Source organism: Triticum aestivum, chromosome 2B (genome assembly GCF_018294505.1).
Source record: "Triticum aestivum cultivar Chinese Spring chromosome 2B, IWGSC CS RefSeq v2.1, whole genome shotgun sequence".
Taxonomy (NCBI): domain Eukaryota; kingdom Viridiplantae; phylum Streptophyta; class Magnoliopsida; order Poales; family Poaceae; genus Triticum; species Triticum aestivum.
Genome location: NC_057798.1, coordinates 193,940,710 through 193,962,913, shown reverse-complemented (window position 1 = coordinate 193,962,913; position 22,204 = coordinate 193,940,710). Strand labels below are relative to the sequence as shown.

At 46.4% G+C, this 22,204-nt stretch overlaps 4 protein-coding genes across 4 annotated transcripts; 1 reads left to right on the top strand and 3 right to left on the bottom strand.

Moving 5' to 3' along the window:
• The first annotated feature begins 1,098 nt into the window (after positions 1-1,098).
• On the top strand, positions 1,099-4,866 carry LOC123044307 (pentatricopeptide repeat-containing protein At1g26460, mitochondrial). Its single transcript, XM_044467014.1, has 7 exons — positions 1,099-1,773; positions 2,295-2,511; positions 2,716-3,195; positions 3,733-3,939; positions 4,049-4,189; positions 4,260-4,446; positions 4,556-4,866. Exons 1-6 carry the CDS (start codon positions 1,136-1,138, stop codon positions 4,440-4,442), a joined length of 1,866 nt encoding a protein of 621 aa, XP_044322949.1. The 5' UTR covers positions 1,099-1,135; the 3' UTR covers positions 4,443-4,446; positions 4,556-4,866.
• A 744-nt stretch (positions 4,867-5,610) lies between these two features.
• On the bottom strand, positions 5,611-10,477 carry LOC123044306 (disease resistance protein Pik-2). Its single transcript, XM_044467013.1, has 2 exons — positions 9,801-10,477; positions 5,611-9,204 (listed from the first exon to the last, which is right to left on the bottom strand). The coding sequence occupies exons 1-2, from the start codon at positions 10,316-10,318 to the stop codon at positions 6,738-6,740; spliced, it is 2,985 nt and encodes a 994-aa protein (XP_044322948.1). The 5' UTR covers positions 10,319-10,477; the 3' UTR covers positions 5,611-6,737.
• A 1,307-nt stretch (positions 10,478-11,784) lies between these two features.
• On the bottom strand, positions 11,785-13,704 carry LOC123041045 (putative pentatricopeptide repeat-containing protein At1g26500). Its single transcript, XM_044463745.1, has one exon. It carries the CDS (start codon positions 13,600-13,602, stop codon positions 12,052-12,054), a length of 1,551 nt encoding a protein of 516 aa, XP_044319680.1. The 5' UTR covers positions 13,603-13,704; the 3' UTR covers positions 11,785-12,051.
• Positions 13,705-16,217: 2,513 nt separating this feature from the next.
• LOC123041044 (putative invertase inhibitor) lies at positions 16,218-16,989 on the bottom strand. Its single transcript, XM_044463744.1, has one exon. It carries the CDS (start codon positions 16,945-16,947, stop codon positions 16,423-16,425), a length of 525 nt encoding a protein of 174 aa, XP_044319679.1. The 5' UTR covers positions 16,948-16,989; the 3' UTR covers positions 16,218-16,422.
• Positions 16,990-22,204: the final 5,215 nt, after the last annotated feature.

The following is a 22,204-nucleotide window of genomic DNA, read 5'->3' as shown; positions in this document are numbered from 1 at the left end:
ATCACCTGCGCGTACTCCTGAACGACAAAACCTCCCTGCTCCACCATGACGTCGGAGACAACGCCACAGCAACGGGGACAGAGCAGAAGGAGAGACACACCTGATGGAGTCGCCGCCGCCGCCTTGCCAACACCATCCATGACCCCTAACGCTGCCGATCTAAGGGATCGACAGAGACACGATGCCATCAACTCCGAGACTCCGCCATGAAAGACACCGCCGGTGTGGAAGTAGAGTTGAGGCAGATTTATTCGTCCAGGCGCCGCTCCCACCACCCCAACGACGCACCACGACCTATAAATCAAAACCCTAACTACAAAGCAAAGGAACGAGGTCCCCTCTTTCTCCTGTCGCCGGAGCAGCGGCCGAAGGGAGAGGGGGCCAGCGCCCCGGCCGGTGGAGATCGGAGGAAAAGGTTGCCTCTCCCTAGTCGCCTGGTGGCGGCGGCGCTAGGGTAGGAACTTCTTCGTTTGCCGGTGAATTGAATACAACACTATCATAGTGTTGGTATTTGGGTAGTACGCACTAGAATACTATACGGCGAACACTGCGAGCAGTAGAGTCCAATTTTATAATGAACTACAGAAATTATATAACACAACTAGCACTATAAATATTCGTGAACTATATAAATTATATAACACAACTAGTCAATCGTTTTTCTTACATAATCCATCTTAACTGAAAACAAGGACACGCATGCTACTTCTCTGTATCAAAGTATGTCTCAGAGGTAATAATACTCCCTAAAGAAATATAAAAACATTTAGATATGCGTTTAGATCATATCTAAACGCTCTTGTATTTCTTACAGAGAGAGTAGTTCACAGAAATAATTTATGAGGCTTCAGCGCAAGTACAACAAACTTCACGATTTCATATCAGGATCACAAGTGTCAATGGTCTGGGCGTCCAGTCATTCCGCCTACGGGGACGATTATTTTCCTGAAAAAAAAGAAGAAGGGCAGTGACGAAACAGCCCTTCGGAAGGTCCACAGCGCACAAGAGCTCGGGGCTTCCTCTTCTGTTTCCCATTCCGCCTACTCCCCCGCCCACCCGATCTCAGCCGCCGTCTCCCTCTCCCCACGTCCCCCCGCCACTCCCCGCGCCCCCACTAAAACCCTAGCCCGCCACAATGGCAGCGGCGGCGGCGGCCACGTCGCTCCTCCTCCGCCGCCACCACCGCAGGGGCCCCGCCCCCCTGCCCCTCCTCCTCCTCCGCGCCGCGATCTCCTCCACCCGCGCGCTGCCGCAGCAGCCCGAGCTCTCCCCGCTCCCTTCCCCGGCCCACGCCCAGGCCGAGCCCCCCTCCCCGCTCCCCCCGAACCCCACCGCAGGCATCCCCTTCTACGGCGACAACTGGCGCAACCCGGCCGCCTCCGGCCCGGCCTCCTCGCTCCTCCCCGCCGTCGTCGCCTTCCCCGACCGCCACCGCATGGCCGCCTTCTCCGCCGCTCGCAGCGCCGCCGACCTCAAGGAGACCTTCGCCGCCTGGATGACGGAGCAGCACTGGGAGGACATGAAGCAGCTCTTCGAGTCCTGGGTCCGCTCCCTCGACGCCGCCACCGGCAAGCCCAACCGCCCCGACGTCGACCTCTTCAACCACTACCTCCGCGCCAACCTCATGTCCGGCGCCCTGCCGCACGAGATGCTCGATCTCGCCGACCAGATGCGCGAGTTCGACCTCGCGCCCAACACCGCCTCCTACAACCTCGTCCTCAAGACCATGGTCAAGGCCCGCGAGGTCGAAGGGGCCGAGAAAATCGTCGAACGGTGAGTCCTCTTTCTGCCTCTCTACGACTCAACTGCTCTACTCTACTCTAGGTAGTTTACAAATCCTCTTCTGTCTGGTATTGGCATGGTAGGGTGATAGCTTGATCTGATGCTAGTTGCAAAGGTCATATATTCGTTGCGCTCAAGCCCATTCTCCTTTTCCTTTTTCTATAAAAAATGCGCTGAGAACTTTGATCCATGGCATGGCACGTTTGAGATTTGCTTCACTGAGTTCCTGAGACTACATTTGTAAGTGCTTTTGTCATCCAAATGCGTAGACTATCGAGTTTTCCTGCAGAGGGTTGATGTTAATAAAATTCCGGTTAACTGCTTAGCTTTGTTTTTTCTGGCCGAGACAGCTTATCTTTGGTTTTTCCCTACATGTTTAGCATGGCAGTAGCTTATGCTCTCATTTGTACCAAATGTGTTATTTTGAGGCCATCATAAATTTTTGTGATTCGTTGCTGCAACAAAGTCGGCTTTCAGAATGATCGTCTATCACTCTTATCTGTTGAAATCAGGATGCTGCAAACAGGAATTGTGCCAGATGATGAATCCTACAATTTGGTTGTAGATCTGCTTCTTAGACACAACCGTGCTGACTCAGCCTTCAAATATTTGGAATTGATGCTTAAATCAGGCTACGCGATATCTTCACCTGTATTTGCTGAGTATGTCCGAGTATGTGTTAAATCTGGGAGTTTGGACACATTGGCATCAATCATAGAGAAGTGCAAGGTACTTATTCTAAACAACAGTTCATTCATTGCTTGTATGCTATTTAGAATTTGACAGTTGACCTCATTCCTTAGATGTTTGTGAGTTACACTGATGGCCTTTGACATTCATACTTTTGGCACACACCTTATAATATGCATGTAGTTGTCAAGTAAAAATCATTTGTCTGCCATATTTATGACCGTGCAATTTGGTTTATTTCAGGCAACAGAGAAGAACAAAGTCTTGATTCCACAATGGGCCTGGTGCATTGACATAGCAGAAGCTGCTTTTGAAGCTAACAATAGCAAGCTAGCCATGTTTGGTTTGGAATTTCTTGCGAGATGGATTGCACATGGCGAGGGTTCTAAACCCCCTATTCACCGTTCAGTCGATGAAGGTTTAGTACTCTCAGCTTTCAGTGCTGCTGGTAGAACCTGCAGCAGTGACCTCTTGAACGCTGCTTGGTCAATATTACGCAAGTCCTTGCGCCAGAAAAGGGCACCCACGCCAGAGACTTATCTTGCGAAGATTTATGCTCATTCATCAATTGGTCAACTCCAACGAGCTTTTGGGACTCTTCGTGAATTTGAAAATGCCTATAGGAACTTTGAGGGTATCGATAAAGAGCTCTTCTCACCATTTACTTCATTGCAACCACTTGTTGTTGCTTGCTGCAAGGATGGCTTCACCACATTGGACTCGGTAGATCCGCTTACACTTGCTATTCATGATGCAATGAGTCTTCTTTCAAGAAAAAGCATCTACCATATAATTCCGTCGGCGACATGATTGCATCCATTCTATATGCTGTGACATCGCTGGAATGCTCCCTTTTTTATAAAAAAAATTATGCCAGTTTCTTCTCTTCTGTTATTTTCACTTGGTCAGCATTACTACTGTAATATTTGTGGGAAATTGTGCGTTGGCTCTCCACTGGCAATAATCTCTCGTGGCTTTCTGTACCTCAATTCCATTCTGCTAGCATTACATGTATTTCTTGAATGACTTGGCTTGCATTCGCACATAACTGCGACTCACTTGCTTACTGAGACTTGGAAGATACTTGTTGTACAACGTCTACATGGTTAGCCAGACTTCATTTGTTCATGACATGCTTACTACTGCATGATCTTTGTCAATTGGACTTCATAATCTGGAATAAGCATTTTATTGCCCTGCTATGTCTTTTTGTTTTTGAAGTATGATTGAATGCTCTAACCTATAGGCTACCATTTGTAGGTTTATGTTCAGTTAGAGAATCTGAGTTCTGCGGATCCACCATACAAATCTGTTGCTGCTCTTAACTGTGTTATACTAGGCTGTGCAAATATTTGGGACATTGAGCGAGCATACGAAACTTTTGAGGCAATGAAAGAAAACTTTGGACTTACGCCTGACATACATTCATACAATGCCCTGTTGCATGCATTCGGGAAGCTAAAGAAGGTATCATTATTGCTGGCCATATTTCCTTTGTTTCTTATGTCTCTTCAAAGTACCTGTTTGGCAGCTAGATAACAAAATCCCTTTTAATGTGTTGCCCTCTGTGTTTCAGACAGAGGAAGCTAGTAATGTGTTCCAGCATTTAGTAAGCCTTGAGGATGTTAAGCCAAATGCAACAACATACTCCCTGCTTGTCGATGCGCATCTTGTCAACCGAGATCCAAAAGCTGCTCTTGCTGTTCTTGACGAAATGGTCAGTTGAACTGAACTCGCCCTTTATACATTGCTTATGTATGGTTCCCTCAAACCAACGTTTTGTTCAGGTTGATGTGGGCTTCACTCCTACAAAGGAGACTCTTAAGAAGGTCCGAAGACGCTGCTCCCGTGAATCAGACTTTGATAGCGACGAGAAACTGCAGTCCCTGTGCAAACGGTTGAACTTGCGGATGGGCGGTGAGACCCGTAGGGAGTTGCTGTATAACATCGAATACAGTGCCGAGTACTGAAGCAGTGAGTACTGGGCAACCTTCCCTGATTTCAACCTCTACCTTTTGTCAGTACCTCAGCCGCAGTACATTTTCACTGATTATGCCTTGATTGCTGATTTTGTTTTTGCCAGTTTGATTTTGATGATGCCGGTGTTCTTTCAATCAAGTAGGCACGTGTAGTGTTTGCCGGTACTCGAAGAGCACAGAGGCTGTAGTCTGTAAATTATACTTTGTAACAGTTTTCCTAATCATTCTTCAGTATCCCAGGCTTTCTTTCTTTGCTGGAGAGACAGGATGAGATTTATTTGTTAGGATTTCAGAATAAGGTCCTAATACATTTGTTTCTTTGCTCAACGCACTATCTTCCAGTCAGAGGATGGATGTGACGTCAGTTCATCATAATGTTATCCTTCTGCATGTCTCCTGTATTGTTTTGATCACACAGGTCGTGCCAATTCTGCCTGACTCTAGATTTACGTAATGTGCAGTGCACGACGTACTTGTGGTTTGTTTGCTGTAGGATTATCAGCGCAAGACTGCTTTTCTAGTTGGTCTGATTATCAGGATTACCTTTGATCGTCAAACTTTCGATTGATGAACATAATGGAGTTATTCCCGATGGCTCAAGAGCATTACCTTGGGTATGTCAGCGTGTATTTCTCTGCTACCTAGCGGACCGAACCAGATTATGAGAAATTTTGGGAAAATGACCAAGGAACTCCTGTTAAATTGAACAGTCCAAAAGAGTGATCCGAGCCACAATTTTCACTGAAAACCTGCAGAGCAGAGGCCGGCAAGCTTAACGGAGGTACACAGCGACCACAGCAGGCAAAAGCGAGCTTCGAACGCGTCCACCATGCAGGATTCGCTTCGCACAAAGTGTAACAACGTACACATAACAGATAATAATACAAATTTGCAAAGGAGGTGTGGTGTTTCTTTTCTGGTTTGATACAATGGCGTTGCGAAACTTCGAGATGATCCACCCAAACGTATGCTTCTTTTCACGACAAGATAGTAGAGACCGAGCCACCCAGATATAGATTATACAGGCCAGTTGGTAGCCCACAAGCCACAAAGGATACCCAATAATACTGCACAAGAAACTAAGAGGTACCGCTAAAAAAACACACAAGAAACTAAGAGGTAGTTCTTCCAAATTTTTGAACAAAAATAGAATTATCCCATCTATATCCAGAACCTACAATTAAATAGAACGAGTCCTCAAACCATGCCTAAAAAAACACTTACACCAAGACTAAAGAACAATAAGTATTTCTCTATTACTCCAAACTACATCATCCACAACTTCTATGATATCACACTTCACAAGCTCCCAGCTTCTGACTATGAGACGATGATAAGCAATTGTAATCATGAACAGCTGTCAAATGTCCATTCATCACTCCCCTCCTATCCCTTGTGGCCATCCTCTCGCCGTAGGTTAGAAAGAATGTCACCAAGATCAACAAGCCTTGTTTCCCTCGGTCATCTTCCAACTTCCTCAAACATCGCCACCCCCTCCTCACTACAGAAGTAGTGCAAGAACTTATTGTAATCAAACCTCGGAACATCCACTCCGCCCCACATTGTCCTCTCCACAAACTTCTCTATATGACTTCTTCACTGATAAACCGCGGAACGGAATCCAACAGCTTACAGAGTTTCTATACTGAACTCGGCGATGCGCAGAGCACGCAGAGGGGATTTTAACACAGTCATCGGCTGATCGACCAACAGTCGACACCACACTACCACAGCAGTAAAAACCCCGCAGTGGTGACTTCTCTACATTGCAGACAGAGCAACTGAAGCATTGTAAGCAGTGGTGGCTTCTCTACATGGCAGACAGGGCAACTGAAGCATTGTAAGAACGTACACACAACGAATAGCAACATTACAAATTTGCTGCTGTAAAAGATAACGTTACGAATTTGCAACCAAAGTGTGATGTTTCTTTTCAGGTAAAATACAATGACGTTGCAAGATTTCCAGAGTGATGCTAACCCAAAAACATACTATGTATTCACGACCAGGTAGCAGAGACCGAAGCCATCCAAATATCGACTCTACAGGACAGTAAGGCGCCCACAAAGAATGCTCAGTAACACTGCAAATCTCTTATCCATTGGAAAAGAAAAGGACGGTAAACTGTCTCAACAACTCATCCTTGATGTCCACATATCTGTACAGATCACCAGAAACAAAAATAACAAAATGATTTGACTATTGGCACTTGAGACCTGACTGACCAAATATTGACGCGTTGAAAATTTTGAATAACTGTCCAGAGTACAGCCCACGCCTGTTCTATCAAAACCAGATGTTTCCTCTGTAATCTATTGCTGGACCTGTCCGTGCTGACTTCCATTGTTTCGCCTTGAAAGTGACAGTAGGTTGGTTGGGATTCCTCCTAGCTTCATTCCTCAAATAGTGCACCATAGCTTCCGATTTACGGCATGGATCGGCGTGGACCAAGACCTCCTGAAGATTTGCAAGAAAATTGATACCTGAAGGCCGCCGGATGGAAGCATTTTCGAAGAAAGATAGTTCCAGCCTATGGAGCTTAGGTGCAGTGCCTTCCTCAAACCTCAGGTTCAATGCCTGGTATACAGCAAGATGAATGGTGAGCACTTTGAGACTTGGGAACTCTGACGCGGAGAAGGTGAGTGCTCTTCCGGTGTATGCACTGTGATGCAACCTAAGGTAGAGCAGGCTTGGTAACTGAGAGATAACTTTCAGGTGCTCCTCAGATTCCAATTCAGTGGCGCGAAGGGTCAACTCAGTTAGATTAGCCAGCAAACCAATCCATTCTGGTAGCCGTCCCAACTTACCTCGGAAGTTTATGCTTTTTAGAAACATTGGTGGCCTGGATAGTGTATCAAGAATCCTGAAATTCATTACTCCGCCTGGTCGCCAAATCAGCAGCGACTGAAGGCAACTGCTCAGTTTTGCAATGGCAGTGATCAAGGACATCCAGTTTATGTTGTCATCAACAAACATCATTACCCCTAGCTTCCTCAACTGTGAAAGCTTCCCCAATTCAGATATGTAACAGGAAGTAGAGCCTGTGATCTCTATCTGTGCAAGGGTTGTAAGCATTTCCAAATTGCCAAGCTTGTTAGGGATGTGCATTCCCCAAAAATTGGAAATGGGAGACAAACCACTGTAGTTATAAACTCTTCTCCCTCCAAGTAGGTTTAACAAATTTGGCAGATTGGTAATGTGTGGAGGCAAATGCTTTATGGCTGTGTCCCTGACATCAAGTGTCTCCAACTTTTTGAGGTTTCCTATTTGCACAGGAAGTTCAGTGACATATGTATTCCGGAGACTGAGATATTCCAACTGAAACAGTTTACATATATTTCCGATATCTCCATTCCTGGCAAACCCAGAACCTTCTAAGTCTAATATTCTAAGAAGTTTTATCCAAGCAAACTGTAACATTTCTCCATCAGCAAATATACTCAATGATCGGACATGGCTTAACAATTTGCTTGTGGCAATGTTTTGGTTACTTCCTCCATGAATGGATAGCCGCCGAATCTTCTCTTGAGGAGCTAAAGTAGACTGTTGACCTACCAAAGTGACGAAATTCTCTTCAATTGATTTTGAAACAATGATCTCTAGCATTATATCATGAACTCGAAAGGTCTTGACCTTCCCATCAAAGCTCATTTCAATTGGAAGAACCATACTCCTGTTGAGTAATTCATTGAAATATTTTTCAGACACCTCCAAGGCACTTAATCCACGCTTCTCTGTCACAAAGCGTTCTGCTATCCATCGTCTCAATAAACTTTTCCTTCTGATCTTATAATCCTCAGGGTAGGTGCTTAAATATAAGAAACAAGTTTTCAAATGGTATGGAAGGTCATTATAACTAAGCTCAAGAATTTTCTTTAGTTTTTCAAGCCAGGGATTGGTTTCCAGCTCCAAGCCAAGAGAGTTGTAGATCTTCTCCCAGCGATCATAACTATACAAGGGTGTGCTAGCCAAAAGACCTGCAATGCTGACTATGGCCAAGGGTATACCACCACACTTTCCCAGGATCCTCTCTGAAATGTTTTTGAAGGCAGCTGGGCAATTTTCCCTGTTACCAAATATTCTCTTGAAAAATAACTCGCTAGATTCACTACCACTGAGTGGTTCAATTTCGTAATTTCTGTCATACTCATGGAGGCAGCAGGCTTGTGCTACAGTTTTCATTCTTGTGGTAACAATTATTCTGCTTCCAGTATGTGAGTTAGGCAAGCAAAATCGAATACCTTCCCAAGCTGACATGCTCCAAATATCATCGAGAACAATAAGATACCTCTTATCTTCTAGATGCTGCCTTAGCATATCTGCAAGCTGTCCCACGTTCCATTCTTCCATGCCTTTGAGTGGGTCTACTGCTGGTGCTGGACCATTTTGATTTACTGGTCGAATAATCTGACGAAGAATGTCCCTTATGAGACTCTTCACATCAAATTTCTGGGATACAGTCACAAAAGCTCGGCACTGGAAACTTGCACTAGCTGTCTGATATGTCGTCATAGCAAGAGTTGTCTTTCCCAAACCACCAAAGCCGAATATAGATAGCACCAGTAGTTGCTGTACGTTTTCATCCACCAACCAATTCACAATATTACTCTGACGCGCTTCAATGCCCACAAGTTCCGTTATCTCTGGGAAGAGTGCGGGGGTACGAATATCCAGAGAAGTAATATAAGATGGTGCTGGTTGTGCAGCAAGTGTGTTTCCTTCTGCTCCAGAAATGAGATGATTACCACCATACCTACGAGAAGAGTTTGTAAGTTATTGCTACAGCTCATACATAGTAGACGGGAAAGAGGAAAGAACTTTCATGTTTTTTTACAGCAAAAACACATTGTAGCTATAAAGTTTCGAAGGCTGAATTACTCTCATCTAAAGTTCATTCTCTCGCATACAAAATAGATAATGTTTGTGACTTTGCACAATCTCTAAGGAGCAACTTTGGCCATTTTGTTCTCTATAAATATGTAAGTAAATGACAATTAAAGTTTATATTGTGATTTTTTTCATGACAAATCCAGTGGTACAATTTTACTCAACTAATCTAAACATTTTTTTTTCTTAGTCAGTTGTCAAAGATGGAGAAAGTTTGACGACATGCTTAACAATGTCATCTATTTTGGGACACAGGTAGTATTTACAAAATTTTATCCAATAGTTGCAACAGTGGAATGAATCTTTTCAATTTTTATCACAACACCAGAACACATAATTTATACTTCCTCCAGTCCTCCTGCTACAGAGCTACCACATTTACCATGTTTCATTTAGAGGGAAATCATAGGGTAAATGCCAAGACGCATAAGAATTTTATATAAGGAACGCAAATGCAAGTACCTTGAGTTTCGGTCACTGATACTTGTAGCGCGCGCTTTCAGTTCTTGGATTTGTTTCGCAATCTGCCGCCGCACCCTGACAGTTTGCAGGAAACGGATGCATCTGTGGAAGAGCCCGACAAGGCCAGAACCACTCGTGGTGCTGCCAAGGTGATATGTAAACTCATCAACGCAATCCTCAACATCATACGCGACCTCTCGCACCTGTTTCATCCAAATCTTAACCTGCTTCCTGCGGTTTCCCCCCTCAGCAAGGTCCTGCAGGAATGCTGTCATGCTCTCAAGCTCATCCTTCATGTACTGCAGCTCGCCTCGGATGCCTCCAAGGAGCTGTGCTTCTTGGATGAGCACCGTACCCAGCTTACATAACAGTATGTTAATGGCTCCCCCACTAGCGCTAACAACAGGATGCTCCATCTCTCTACCAAGTACCAAAAGGGGGATAAGAGTTTCTGCTGTTGTCTGTTTGAATGGGGCTGGGCAATATATGTGGGGGGCACAGGAAATGCTCCTCACCATCCTCCAAGCGAAGAGTCCAGGCCACACACCTATACCAATATAGTCCACACAAGCATCTTATGACTTTTCAATGATACGTCGCTGTCTTATTACTGCCCAATGGTTCAAAGGCGGGAGCAGCTTAAGGACACCTTCCAGGAAATGTCCAATTCACGTTGTCTGACTTGAATGGTACTACCTCTGTAAACTAATATAAGAGCGTTTAGAATACTAAAGTAGTGATCTAAACGCTCTTATATTAGTTTAAGGAGGGAGTACATCTCTTACCTCAAAATTAGGTACATCATCTTAATCAAAATTGATAAGAACAAACCACTGGTATAAAAAAATGTCAGTTAAATAGCATAAATCAAGAAGGTCATGTTTGAATCCAAGTGCCATCCACATCAACTTTAAATGATACTTACTGAAGCCTTTGTTTACGTCATGCCTAAAAACTTGTTTAGACCTTTAGGGGTGGTTGTTTATCTTTCAAGTGGTTATTTCAACAACTTGTAGGTGATTATTTACCAAAAGAATGTATGCAGGTGCAGAAATTAACGCGCAACATTCTTATTTTAAAAAAGACTGCTCATTCAGATGTTCTGTTTTGACGAAGGATCTGAAAATCTGAACCAGAGAGAATCGCAAAAAAAAAAAAAAGCTAAGATATGAACTTGAAGTCATTTAGATGGATACACGTGCCACCTTAATGAATGAGACTTCTTACCAGCGTGCTTTTGGTTGATTACTTGGTAACCAAGCGATGGTTTCACCTGTAGGCTATGAGATTTCACCACATGGAGGCAGCTGGCTCGCTCAATCTTGCCCGTCAATTATTTATCCCATCATACATCATGATGATAACAACAGGTCATTTGAGTCATGGAACCAATGGCCATTGAATCAGCCATTGCTGCCAACAAACAATCTTATGACTTTTCAATGATATGTTGTTGTCTTGCTGCCCCATAATTCAAAGGGAGCAGCAGCTGAAGGAGCCTTTCAGGATATGTCGGCTTCACATTGTCAGACTTCGATGGTGTGGTTCATCGTGTGTAATTTTCCTAATTAGATACATCACCTTATCTCAAAATTGATAAGAACAAACCATCAGTATAAAAAATCTCAGTTAAATAACACAAATCAAGGTGTTATGTAACTTATGTTTGAATCCAGGCGTCATTCATGTCAACTTTAAATGCTACTCATGGATGCCTTTTTTATGCCTAAAATTTTGTTTAGGCCTTTAGGGTGGTTGTTTCAACTATGTATGTTATTATTAGGTTAGGAAAATCTTTTGCGTGGTTATTTCAACAATTATAGGTGATTATTTACCACAAATAATGTATGTATGTGCAGAAATTTAACTTGCAACATTCTTATTTCAAGAAAGACTGCTCATTAAAAGATTCTGTTTTGAAGAAGCATCTATGCTCATTAAAAGATTCTGTTTTGAAGAAGCATCTAAAAGTCGGAATTAAATAAAATCACAAAAAATGCTAAGATACAAGTCATTTGAACTTACATGCGTCATTTGAATGTTCAAATGAAATGGTTAAGAGAGGGCTGAAGGTGAACCGTGTATCCTCCTAATTCCTGAAAGAACTTACCAAGACACTTGAAACAAAGACACGTACTACCAGAAGTCCAAAGAGAATGGAAGCAAGAGGTAAGACAAATGCAAGCACAAAATATTTGTTTGTTCCTCAAAACTGTACTGTATTTGACACTTCTATGATATGTAATACACATCACACGCTCCTAGCTTCTGACTCCTGAGATGATGGTAAGCAACTATAATCTTCAACTGCTGTCAAACGCCCATTCATCGCTCTCCTCCTCCTATCCCTTGTGGCCATCCTCTCGCCATAGGTTAGAAAAATGTCCCCAAGATCAACATGACCTGTTTCCCTCAATCTCCTTCCAACCTCCTCAAACATCGCTACTCCCTCCTCATTCGAGAAGTAGTGCAAGAACTTATTATAGTCAAACCTCGGCACATCCACTCCACCCCACATTGTCCTCTCCACAAACTTAGTGGCCTCCAGTGTCCTCCCCGCCTTCACCAATCCGCCGACGAAGATGCTCTCAAAATTCACCAATGGATCCCTGCCCTTCCTGCCCCTCTTCCCCAAGTGCCCCTGAAGCAACATGATGTAGGTGTGCATGTTTGGCTCGCACCCACTGGCAACCATCTCCCTGAACACCTCAGTCGCCTCCCCAGCTCGCTTGATCCTCACCAAACCCTTCATCAACCCGTGGTACAGTGCAATATCCTTCTCCTTGACACCATGAAAGACACTGTACCCTTCCCTCACCCTCCTCCTCGCCAAGAGGCTATACACCAAATCCCCCAGCACCTCTCCGTCCACCTCCACCCCTCTCTTAACCATTTCGGCCAACACCATGAATGCCGACCAGGTCCTTCCTTCCTTGCACAGCCACGAGACAACCGCGTGGTAGCACGCGCCACCATGGCCGGCAGACAGCCCCCTCCTTCGCATTCCATCGAACACCTTCATGGCGTCAGGGATACGGTTGTTCTTGAACAGCGTCACCACGATCTCTTCGTATGCCGCCGCGCCGGGCTCGATCCCGCGCTTCTCCATCCCGTTCCACACATTGCACGCGTCGGCGAACATCCCCGCGCGGCAGTACGCGACGACCAGCAGCTCGCAGCACCTGCCGCAGCGCGCGAGGCCGTACCGGTGCTCGGCTTGCTTGACCACCTTCTCTGCCACGTCGGGCAGCTTGCAGACGGAGCAGACGACGTCGACGATGAAGGCGAGCACGCGGGGGCGCTGCGCTTCGGGGAAGAGGGTGAGGAGGGCGGAGACCTTGCCGACCTCGCGGGCGGGGGCGAGGCCGCGGACGGCGGCGCGGAGGGCCGCGCCGGAGAGGAGCCCGGGAGGGAGGGCGAGCAGCGTGGAGTGGAGCAGGTCGACGTTGCTGGACTTGGCGAGGACGTCGAGGAAGCGCGCGGCGGTGGCGGGGGAGTGCGCGAAGCCGTGGCGGGCGGTGAGGTGAGCGAGGAGGCGCTGCACGGGACGCCAGGAGAGCGGGAACCGCGCGGACGCCTGGAGGAAGAGCTCGCGCAGGTCGGCGGGGGCGGAGGGGAGGGGGAGCGCGGAGAGGCGGCGCTGCAGGGCGGCGTCCGGGGCGTTTTGCTGCTGGTAGAGGATCGTGCAGAGGCGGACGAGCAGCGCCGGGTCGGTGGGCCTCGGCGCGGCGGCGGCGGCCTCCGGGGCGGGAGCTGCGACGGCGGTGGAGAGGAGGCGGCGGAACAGGAGGCGCGGAGGCATGGAGGTGGTCGCGGGTCGTGGTGGCTGAAAAGGCGGGCTACCGAAGAGGGCGCGCGTCGGCGCGAATGCTGCTCGGAGAGAGTCGCAAGATCTCTTTCTCGTTTCGGCTGCGTAGCCTTTTGATGGGCCGGTTTATTATGACAGCTTTTCATGGGCCGATTTGTTAGGCGGTAAAGATTTTTTTACTGAACTTAAGTGAAATGCATTTTACACCTAAAAACATGTGTTAAGCAATCTGAACAATTCAAAAAGGTGAAATGCATCTTTTACACAGAGTGCACATTAAATTCGTTCATGGTGCCTCCCTCAAAAATTAAAAAAAAAAATATTAAGTCGTTCATGGTGCCTTGAGGGTCGCACTCCTTGTACATGTATCTCTACTCCTAATGGAGCACTTTATAGCCTGATACGGTTTATTTTTGTCTGGTTTTTCTTCGTCCCACCTCCCACCACCACCACTTCTATCGGTTTATTTTTGCCTCACATCGTGTTTTTATCCCACGCTCGTCACCACGAATAACCTGCAGAACCCCCGACAAAAAACGCACATGAAACCTACGCAGATGCAGTGGCGATACTGGGGCGCACGTCGGCGCGAATGCTGCCGTACAAGCGGAGAGAGTCACAAAATCTTGTCGTTTTTTCCAGATCAGCAAAAATGCAAAAATCTTTGTATCGGGGGTAGCCTTTTGATGGGCCGGTTTGTTTTGACAGGCTTTCATGGGCTGATTTGTTAGGCGGTAAAGTTTTTTTACTGAACTTAGTGAAATGCATTTTTTAGACTCAAAAAAAGTGAAATGCATTTTTTTACATAGAGTGCACGTTAAATTCGTCCATGGGCCGGTTTGTTTTGGCAGCTTTTCATGCGCCGATTTGTTAGGCGGTAAAGTTTTTCTTTTACTTAACAAATTCGTTCATGGTGCCTCCCTCATCAAACATCTCTACTCCTCATGGAAGAGTCCGTTGTCGTTTCGTCTCATCACCCTCCCCACCGAACAATGCCTCCACCATCGATTGATCCTAGCCCCATCATTTTTTTTGTCTCCCCTGCTCCCCTGCAAAACCGATGGGCATAAAATCAAAGAGAAACACATCACAAAAAAACCCATCCTTTCCTAATGTATCTATCTAATCTAATCAATCTATCAATCTATATTCAAAAAAGATCTTTTCATGGCCACATTTTCCTTCATTGTTTGGGCGAAAACTGATCTCGCCCGCAAAAAAAAAACTGCCCTCAATGTATTCGCTACGGCGATGGGAACCACGCCGCCGCCGCCATCATGAATCCCTGAAACGCAGCCGCTGCCATCGCGGATACCTGAAACACCGCCGATCTATTCGTTACATCGACAGAAACCAGGCGCCGAGGAGTCATCGAGGAGCCGACGCTGAGGTCCTAAATGAGGCGCCGCCGCCATCGTTGCGGATCAATTGAACGCCACATCAATTTTTCACGGTACGTACATCTGTTGGACACTGATGTGCTAGACACGACCTTGTGATTCATGACCTTGGGCCGGTCTAGCTCGGCCATGGATAACAGCTGATGTGCTAGACATGACCTTGTGATTCATGACCTTGGGCCGGTCTAGCTCGGCCATGGATAACAGCTGATGTGCTAGACATGACCTTGTGATTCATGACCTTGGGCCGGTCTAGCTCGGCCATGGATAACAGCTGATGTGCTAGACATGACCTTGTGATTCATGACCTTGGGCCGGTCTAGCTCGGCCATGGATAACAGCTGATGTGCTAGACATGACCTTGTGATTCAGGACCTTGGGCCGGTCTAGCTCGGCCATGGATAACAGCGGCAGTGCCAAGTTTGCAAATGTGTTGCGGTAGTCCTCGACGATGTGCGTGTCGGCGATGACCTTGTACATGTCGGTTTAGGTCGCGGTGAAGGCGGCCTTCAGCTTGTTCATAGCTTGATTGTTTGCTGATCCAGATCCACGTGGACGTTCGTGTCATCATCCTAAAAAGCAAAGTTGTGAACAACTTGCATGCTGAAGAGTGCACGAAAGTTGTAATGTGGATATAAAAAGTTGTGAACAACATTTTACAACCTTGGAATAATTATCTGGAGGTGGCCTATTGGCAATAACTGCAATATCCGTCACTCCATATGTCATTTGTCCACTTGTTGTCATTTGTCCACTTGATCCATGCTCAATCTGATAAGTCTACAAAATGATGATAGTACAAAACTGTATCAGGAAGTAATACACATTCATTGTATCACGTCTGTTTGTAGTTTAATTTGAGACAAATAGCATGTAATAAGGTACAACTTTAATTTGGTCCATATATCTAGCAATTATGAGGAGAGAGATGGCGGCGGCAACATCGTGGCGAGGAGATATGGCGGTGGCGACGCGGTGGTGAGGAGACATGGCGGTGTCGACCTGTGCAGGTTGAGTGAGATGTGAGTAAGGGCTTGTGTCCGTGCAGCGAGGGAGTGAGAGGGTTGACCTGTTTTTTTTATAGAAAAGTCGGTTGTTTTTATATAAAGGGAAATCAACTATTTGTTCCTAGAGAAATGTAACATATTTGTATAGTGAAAAATATCACATACCTTAAATAATAAATTCCCGAGAATACTCATCAACAAGTGGTTTATAAGTGAGCCTAAATTTATTAAAATCGGGATGCAACTTATATATAAAAACTTACTCTACTAGTGGAAATGACATCGCACACGTTGGACAACAAATGGCAATTCCATTTTCTGCGATCGATCGAGCGAATGGAAATCAACGACCAGCTAGCTACGTGAGGCAAGAATTAAACTTGACGTCGGTGCCGAGGATTCGGCGCCTAGAAGGTAGCAATCACATACGCCAGTCGGGACAGCCAACCGGCGTCGTTGTTCTCCTCGCTCACCGGGTTCTTCTCCGCGCTCCCCTCGAGCAAGAGGATGTCGCAGTCGCTGGGCGCGAAGGAGGCATGCAGCAGCTTGTCGGACGCCGCTTTGAGGCGCCCAGCAGCTAGGTCACCGAGGGCGCCCTCTAGGTTCTTGTTCATGTCCCTGTAGGAGCGGAGGCAGTCCCCGAGGTTCTTGACGAGGTCGTCGAGGACGAGCACCGTCGACGTGACGTTGGCCACGGTGAGGTTGGTGGCGACGACGGCGAGCTCACGTGCGTCCTTGGCGGCCGCGGCGGCCGGGTCGGCCGAGAGCGCGCCCACGCAGGAGTCGTAACCCACTCCCCGGCCGGGTTGGCCGACAGCCGCGCATGTGGTTCTGATGATCGCGGACGGAGTGCCGACGGCGAGGCTGCCGTCTCCGGTACCCAGGAGGAGGATGAGGGTGAGAAGTAAAACAACATGAGGGTCCATCGACATATGACTGTCGTCGTACTCACCACCGTGACTATCATGTCGCACCAGTCGGCGGTGTGTATTTATGCAGGCAACGAATAGAATGGATTAAGCAAGGAACAGTTGGAATGAAATCAATACGTAGTACGTACTATTTTACCAGCGATGAGGAAGATAAGTAATATATGGAAATATATCAATTTTTTTTTTTGCTTTTGCAGTCTTTACCAGATCAATCAGATCTAGCTAGCTAGCCCTTTAGTGTCTTTAACGACGCAAGATAAAATCTCGTATTTATTGAGAGAAATCAGTTACTAGATCGTGCGTTAATGACTGCCATTCGTTGATCATAAATCGAAAAGTTTGTAAGTAATCGTACATGTTTTTTTGTGTGTTTCAATCCCGGAAAAGCTCTTTCAAGTCCGCCCGCTCCAACGAGCGAACTCATCAAAGCTCAACATGTTGTTTATTGGCGTTGTGGTTTTGTGTGAGCTTGCCGTTTTCTATTTTGCTTCGAGACCTTAAGACCTTGTTGAACCTCATTTTGATTTATATATGTGACCATATGCATCGTTCTAATGCAGAGGCCGGGGTGTTCCCCTTTTCGAAAAAAAGATCAAAGCTCCACCGCTCAACCGACAGGCTTCTCTGATTTGGTCGCACAACGTGAATAAGGTATGTGTGCACGGGATGTGCATGCATGACTCTAATTCCGAAAAAGCTCTTTCAAGCCCGCACGCTCTAGCGAGCGAATTCATCAAAGCTCGATCGCTCAACCAACAAGGTTCTCTGATCCGGTCCCACCACATAAATAAGGTATGTGTGTGCACGGGATGTGCATGCAGGACTCTAATCCTAGAAAAGTTCTTTCGCGCTCCAACGAGCGAATTCATCAAAGCTCGGCCGCTCAACCGACAAGCTTCTCTGATCAAACTTCAAAAAGAAAAAAAGACAAGCTTCTCTGATCGGGTCCCACCACGTAAATATGGTATGTGTGTGCACGGGATGTGCATGTAGGACTCTAATCTTGGAAAAGCTCTTTCAAGCCCGCGCGCTTCAACGAGCGAACCCATCAAAACTCGACCGCTCAACAGACAAGCTTCTTTGATCGGGTCCCACCACATGAATAAGGTATGTGTGTGCACGGGATGTGCATGCAGGACTCTAATATCCCGGAAAAGCTCTTTCAAGCCCGCGCGCTCCAACGAGCGAATTCATCAAAGCTTGACCGCTCAACCGACAAGCTTCTCTGATCGGGCCCCACCACATGAATAAGGTATGTGTGTGCACGGGATGTGTATGCAAGACTCCAACCCACCTAATTCCTACTACTAATCTCTCCGCCCCTGATTTTCAGGGGCCCCACCCTAATCCACCCAATAACCTTCCATTTAAATAAACAGTAACATTCAAATAGGGAAACCAAGTCATGTTGGAAACCGAGCATGCTACATGGTTAATTTTCACCTCACCTTTCAACTTTGATTTTTCGTGGCAGGTGCCGATTCAATTAAATCACATAAAGATTAGTAATAAAAAATTCAAAAATCACACCATATATGTGCTATCACTTTTTCTAAAACATTGAAGAAAGATTTTTCTCAATAACCCTCCAAAATAAAATAAAATATTCCTCAATACTAAAAAATTGCCAATCCCATGCAATATATCATTTATTATCTATTACTATTAACTCTACTATTGAATCACAGTTACAATTTTTCCTAATACAAAAATAAAATCTTATATATTGCAAATCTCTAGCATTAAAAGGAAACCCCCAGGTTACCTTCGTCCATCTCCTCCCTCCCACCGAACGACCCCACCTCCCCGTCATCCATGTTTAAATTTGATGTCATCTTTTCCCGGTGTTGCCATGGTGGTGGCGGAGGATGTTTGTGGACTACGTTTCGGCGAGGCACAAGTTTTTCCAAAGGTGGAATATTAACTTTACTTGTTGTGGAATTCTTTGTCCAAAATTGCTTGACAAGCATGTTTGTCTCGTATGGTGACCATATGTGTAATCTTTTTAAACAGTTTGTCTAATGAAATATATGGTTGCTTAAAAAACGCAAGTACCAACATCCGGTCCCCAATCGACTGCGGACGCGTCCGCGTATAGTTACAGGCCAGCACACAAACATTCGATTCCATAACCAGATAGTCCATTTTCAAATCATCAAATCCATATTACATGCAACATCAAACCTAATCTAAGTAGAGCTCGCTCGGCTCCGCCGGAACCTTGTCTGGCGGGCGGCTGCGCCCCTCGAAGTGTTGCTCCGGTCGCTGGCGAGGTACAATAGGACATGGCACATGTACCAGCTAACAGGACTCGAGTTGCTGCCATCTCCCATGCGCTACTCTTCTGTGACGCCCCCGATTCAATCGTACACTAATCATACACGTAAACATGTACGATCAAGATCAGGGACTCACGGGAAGATATCACAACACAACTCTACAAATAATAAAGGTCATACAAGCATCATAATACAAGCCAGGGGCCTCGAGGGCTCGAATATAAGTGCTCGATCATAGACGAGTCAGCGGAAGCAACAATATCTAAGTACAGACATAAGTTAAACAAGTTTGCCTTAAGAAGGCTAGCACAAACTGGGATACAGATCGAAAGAGGCGCAGGACTCCTGCCTGGGATCCTCCTAAACCACTCTTGATCGTCGTCAGCGGCCTGCACGTAGTAGTAGACACCTCCAGTGTAGTAGGGGTCATCATCGATGGTGGCGTCTGGCTTCTGGGCTCCAGCATCTGGTTGAGACAACCAGGTAGAAGGGAAAGGGGGAAAAGAGGGAGAAAAGCAACCTTGAGTACTCATCCAAAGTACTCGCAAGCAAGGATCTACACTACATATTGTGACGCCCCCGATTTAATCGTACACTAATCATGCACGCAAATATGTACGATCAAGATCAGGGACTCACGGGAAGATATCACAACACAACTCTAAAACATAAATAAGTCATGCAAGCATCATAATACAAGCCAGGGGCCTCGAGGGCTCGAATACAAGTGCTCGATCATAGACGAGTCAGCGGAAGCAACAATATCTGAGTACAGACATAAGTTAAACAAGTTTGCCTTAAGAAGGCTAGCACAAACTGGGATACAGATCGAAGGAGGCGCAGGCCTCCTGCCTGGGATCCTCCTAAACTACTCCAGGTCGTCGTCAGCGGGCTGCACGTAGTAGTAGGCACCTCCAGTGTAGTAGGGGTCGTCGTCGACGGTGGCGTCTGGCTCCAGGGCTCCAGCATCTGGTTGCAACAACCAGGTAGAAGGGAAAGGGGAAAAGAGGGAGAAAAGCAACCGTGAGTACTCATCCAAAGTACTCGCAAGCAAGGAGCTACACTACATATGCATGGGTATATGTGTAAAGGGGCCATATCGGTGGACTGAACTGCAGAATGCCAGAATAAGAGGGGGATAGCTAATCCTGTCGAAGACTACGCTTCTGGCAGCCTCCGTCTTGCAGCATGTAGAAGAGAGTAGATTGAAGTCCTCCAAGTAGCATCTCCAAGTGGCATCTCCAGTAGCATCGCAGTAGCATAATCCTACCCGGCGATCCTCTCCTCGTCGCCCTGTAGAAAAGCGATCACCGGGTTGTCTGTGGAACTTGGAAGGGTGTGTTTTATTAAGTATCCGGTTCTAGTTGTCATAAGGTCAAGGTACAACTCCAAGTCGTCCTGTTACCGAAGATCACAGCTATTCGAATAGATTAACTTCCCTGCAGGGGTGCACCAACTTACCCAACACGCTTGATCCCATTTGGCCGGACACACTTTCCTGGGTCATGCCCGGCCGCGGAAGATCAACACGTCGCAGCCCCACCTAGGCACAACAGAGAGGCCAGCACGCCGGTCTAAACCTAAGCGCGCAGGGGTCTGGGCCCATCGCCCTGAGCACACCTGCACGTTGCGTGGGCGGCCGGAAGCAGACCTAGCCTAGTGGCGTTCCAGTCCAATCCGGCGCGCGCCGCTCCGTCGCTGACGTCTGAAGTGCTTCGGCTGATACCACGACGTCGGGATACCCATAACTACTCCCGCGTAGATGGTTAGTGCGTATAAGCTCGTAGCCAACTCAGATCAAATACCAAGATCTCGTTAAGCGTGTTAAGTATCCGCGAACGCCGAACAGGGCCAGGCCCACCTGTCTCCTAGGTGGTCTCAACCTGCCCTGCCGCTCCGCCACAAAGTAATAGTCGGGGGCTGTCGGGAACCCAGGCCCACCTCTATCGGGATGGAGCCACCTGCCCCTTCAGCCCCCTCGTCAGAATCACTTGCGGGTACTCAATGAGCTGACCCGACTTTAGTCACCATCTGTATAGTATGTATGTATGTATAGTATATACCCGTGATCACCTCCCGAGTGATCACGGCCCAATAGTATAGCAAGGCAGACTGACAAGAATGTAGGGCCAATGATGATAAACTAGCATCCTATACTAAGCATTTAGGATTGCAGGTAAGGTATCAACAGGTGTAGCAACAATGTCAGGCTATGCATCAGAATAGGATCAACGGAAAGCAGTAACATGCTACACTACTCTAATGCAAGCAGTATAGAGTAGAATAGGCGATATCTGGTGATCAAGGGGGGGGCTTGCCTGGTTGCTCTGGCAAGAAGGAGGGGTCGTCAACTCCGTAGTCGAACTGGGCAGCAGCAGCGTCGGTCTCGTAGTCTACCGGAGAGAAGAGGGGGAAGAAACAATGAATACAATGCAAACAAATGCATAACGATGCATGACATGACAAGTAACGATGCTAGGTGTGCCCAATCGCGGTAGTAGGTGATACCGACGAAGGGGGGGAAACATCCGGGAAAGTATTCCCGGTGTTTCGCGTTTTCGGACAGATGAACCGGAGGGGAAAAGTTGCGAGTTCGATAGGTTAGGGGTGTGTGGCGGACGAACGGATTGCGTATCCGGAATCGTCTCGTCGTTCTGAGCAACTTTCATGTAGAAAGTATTTTCATCCGAGTTACGGATTAAAAGATATAATTTTCTAAAGATTATCTTAATTTCTGGAATTTAATTAATTAATTATTTAATTCGAAAATGAATTTATGACGTCAGCATGACATCAGAGTGATGTCAGCAGGTCAACGTTGACCATTGACCTGGTCAACCTGACGTGTGGGTCCAGTGGGACCCACCTGTCATACTCTGTTTAGTTTAATTACAGATTAGTTAATTTAATTAGTGATTAGGTTAATCTAATCAGGATTAATTAACTTAATTAATTAATTAATTAATATTTTAATTATT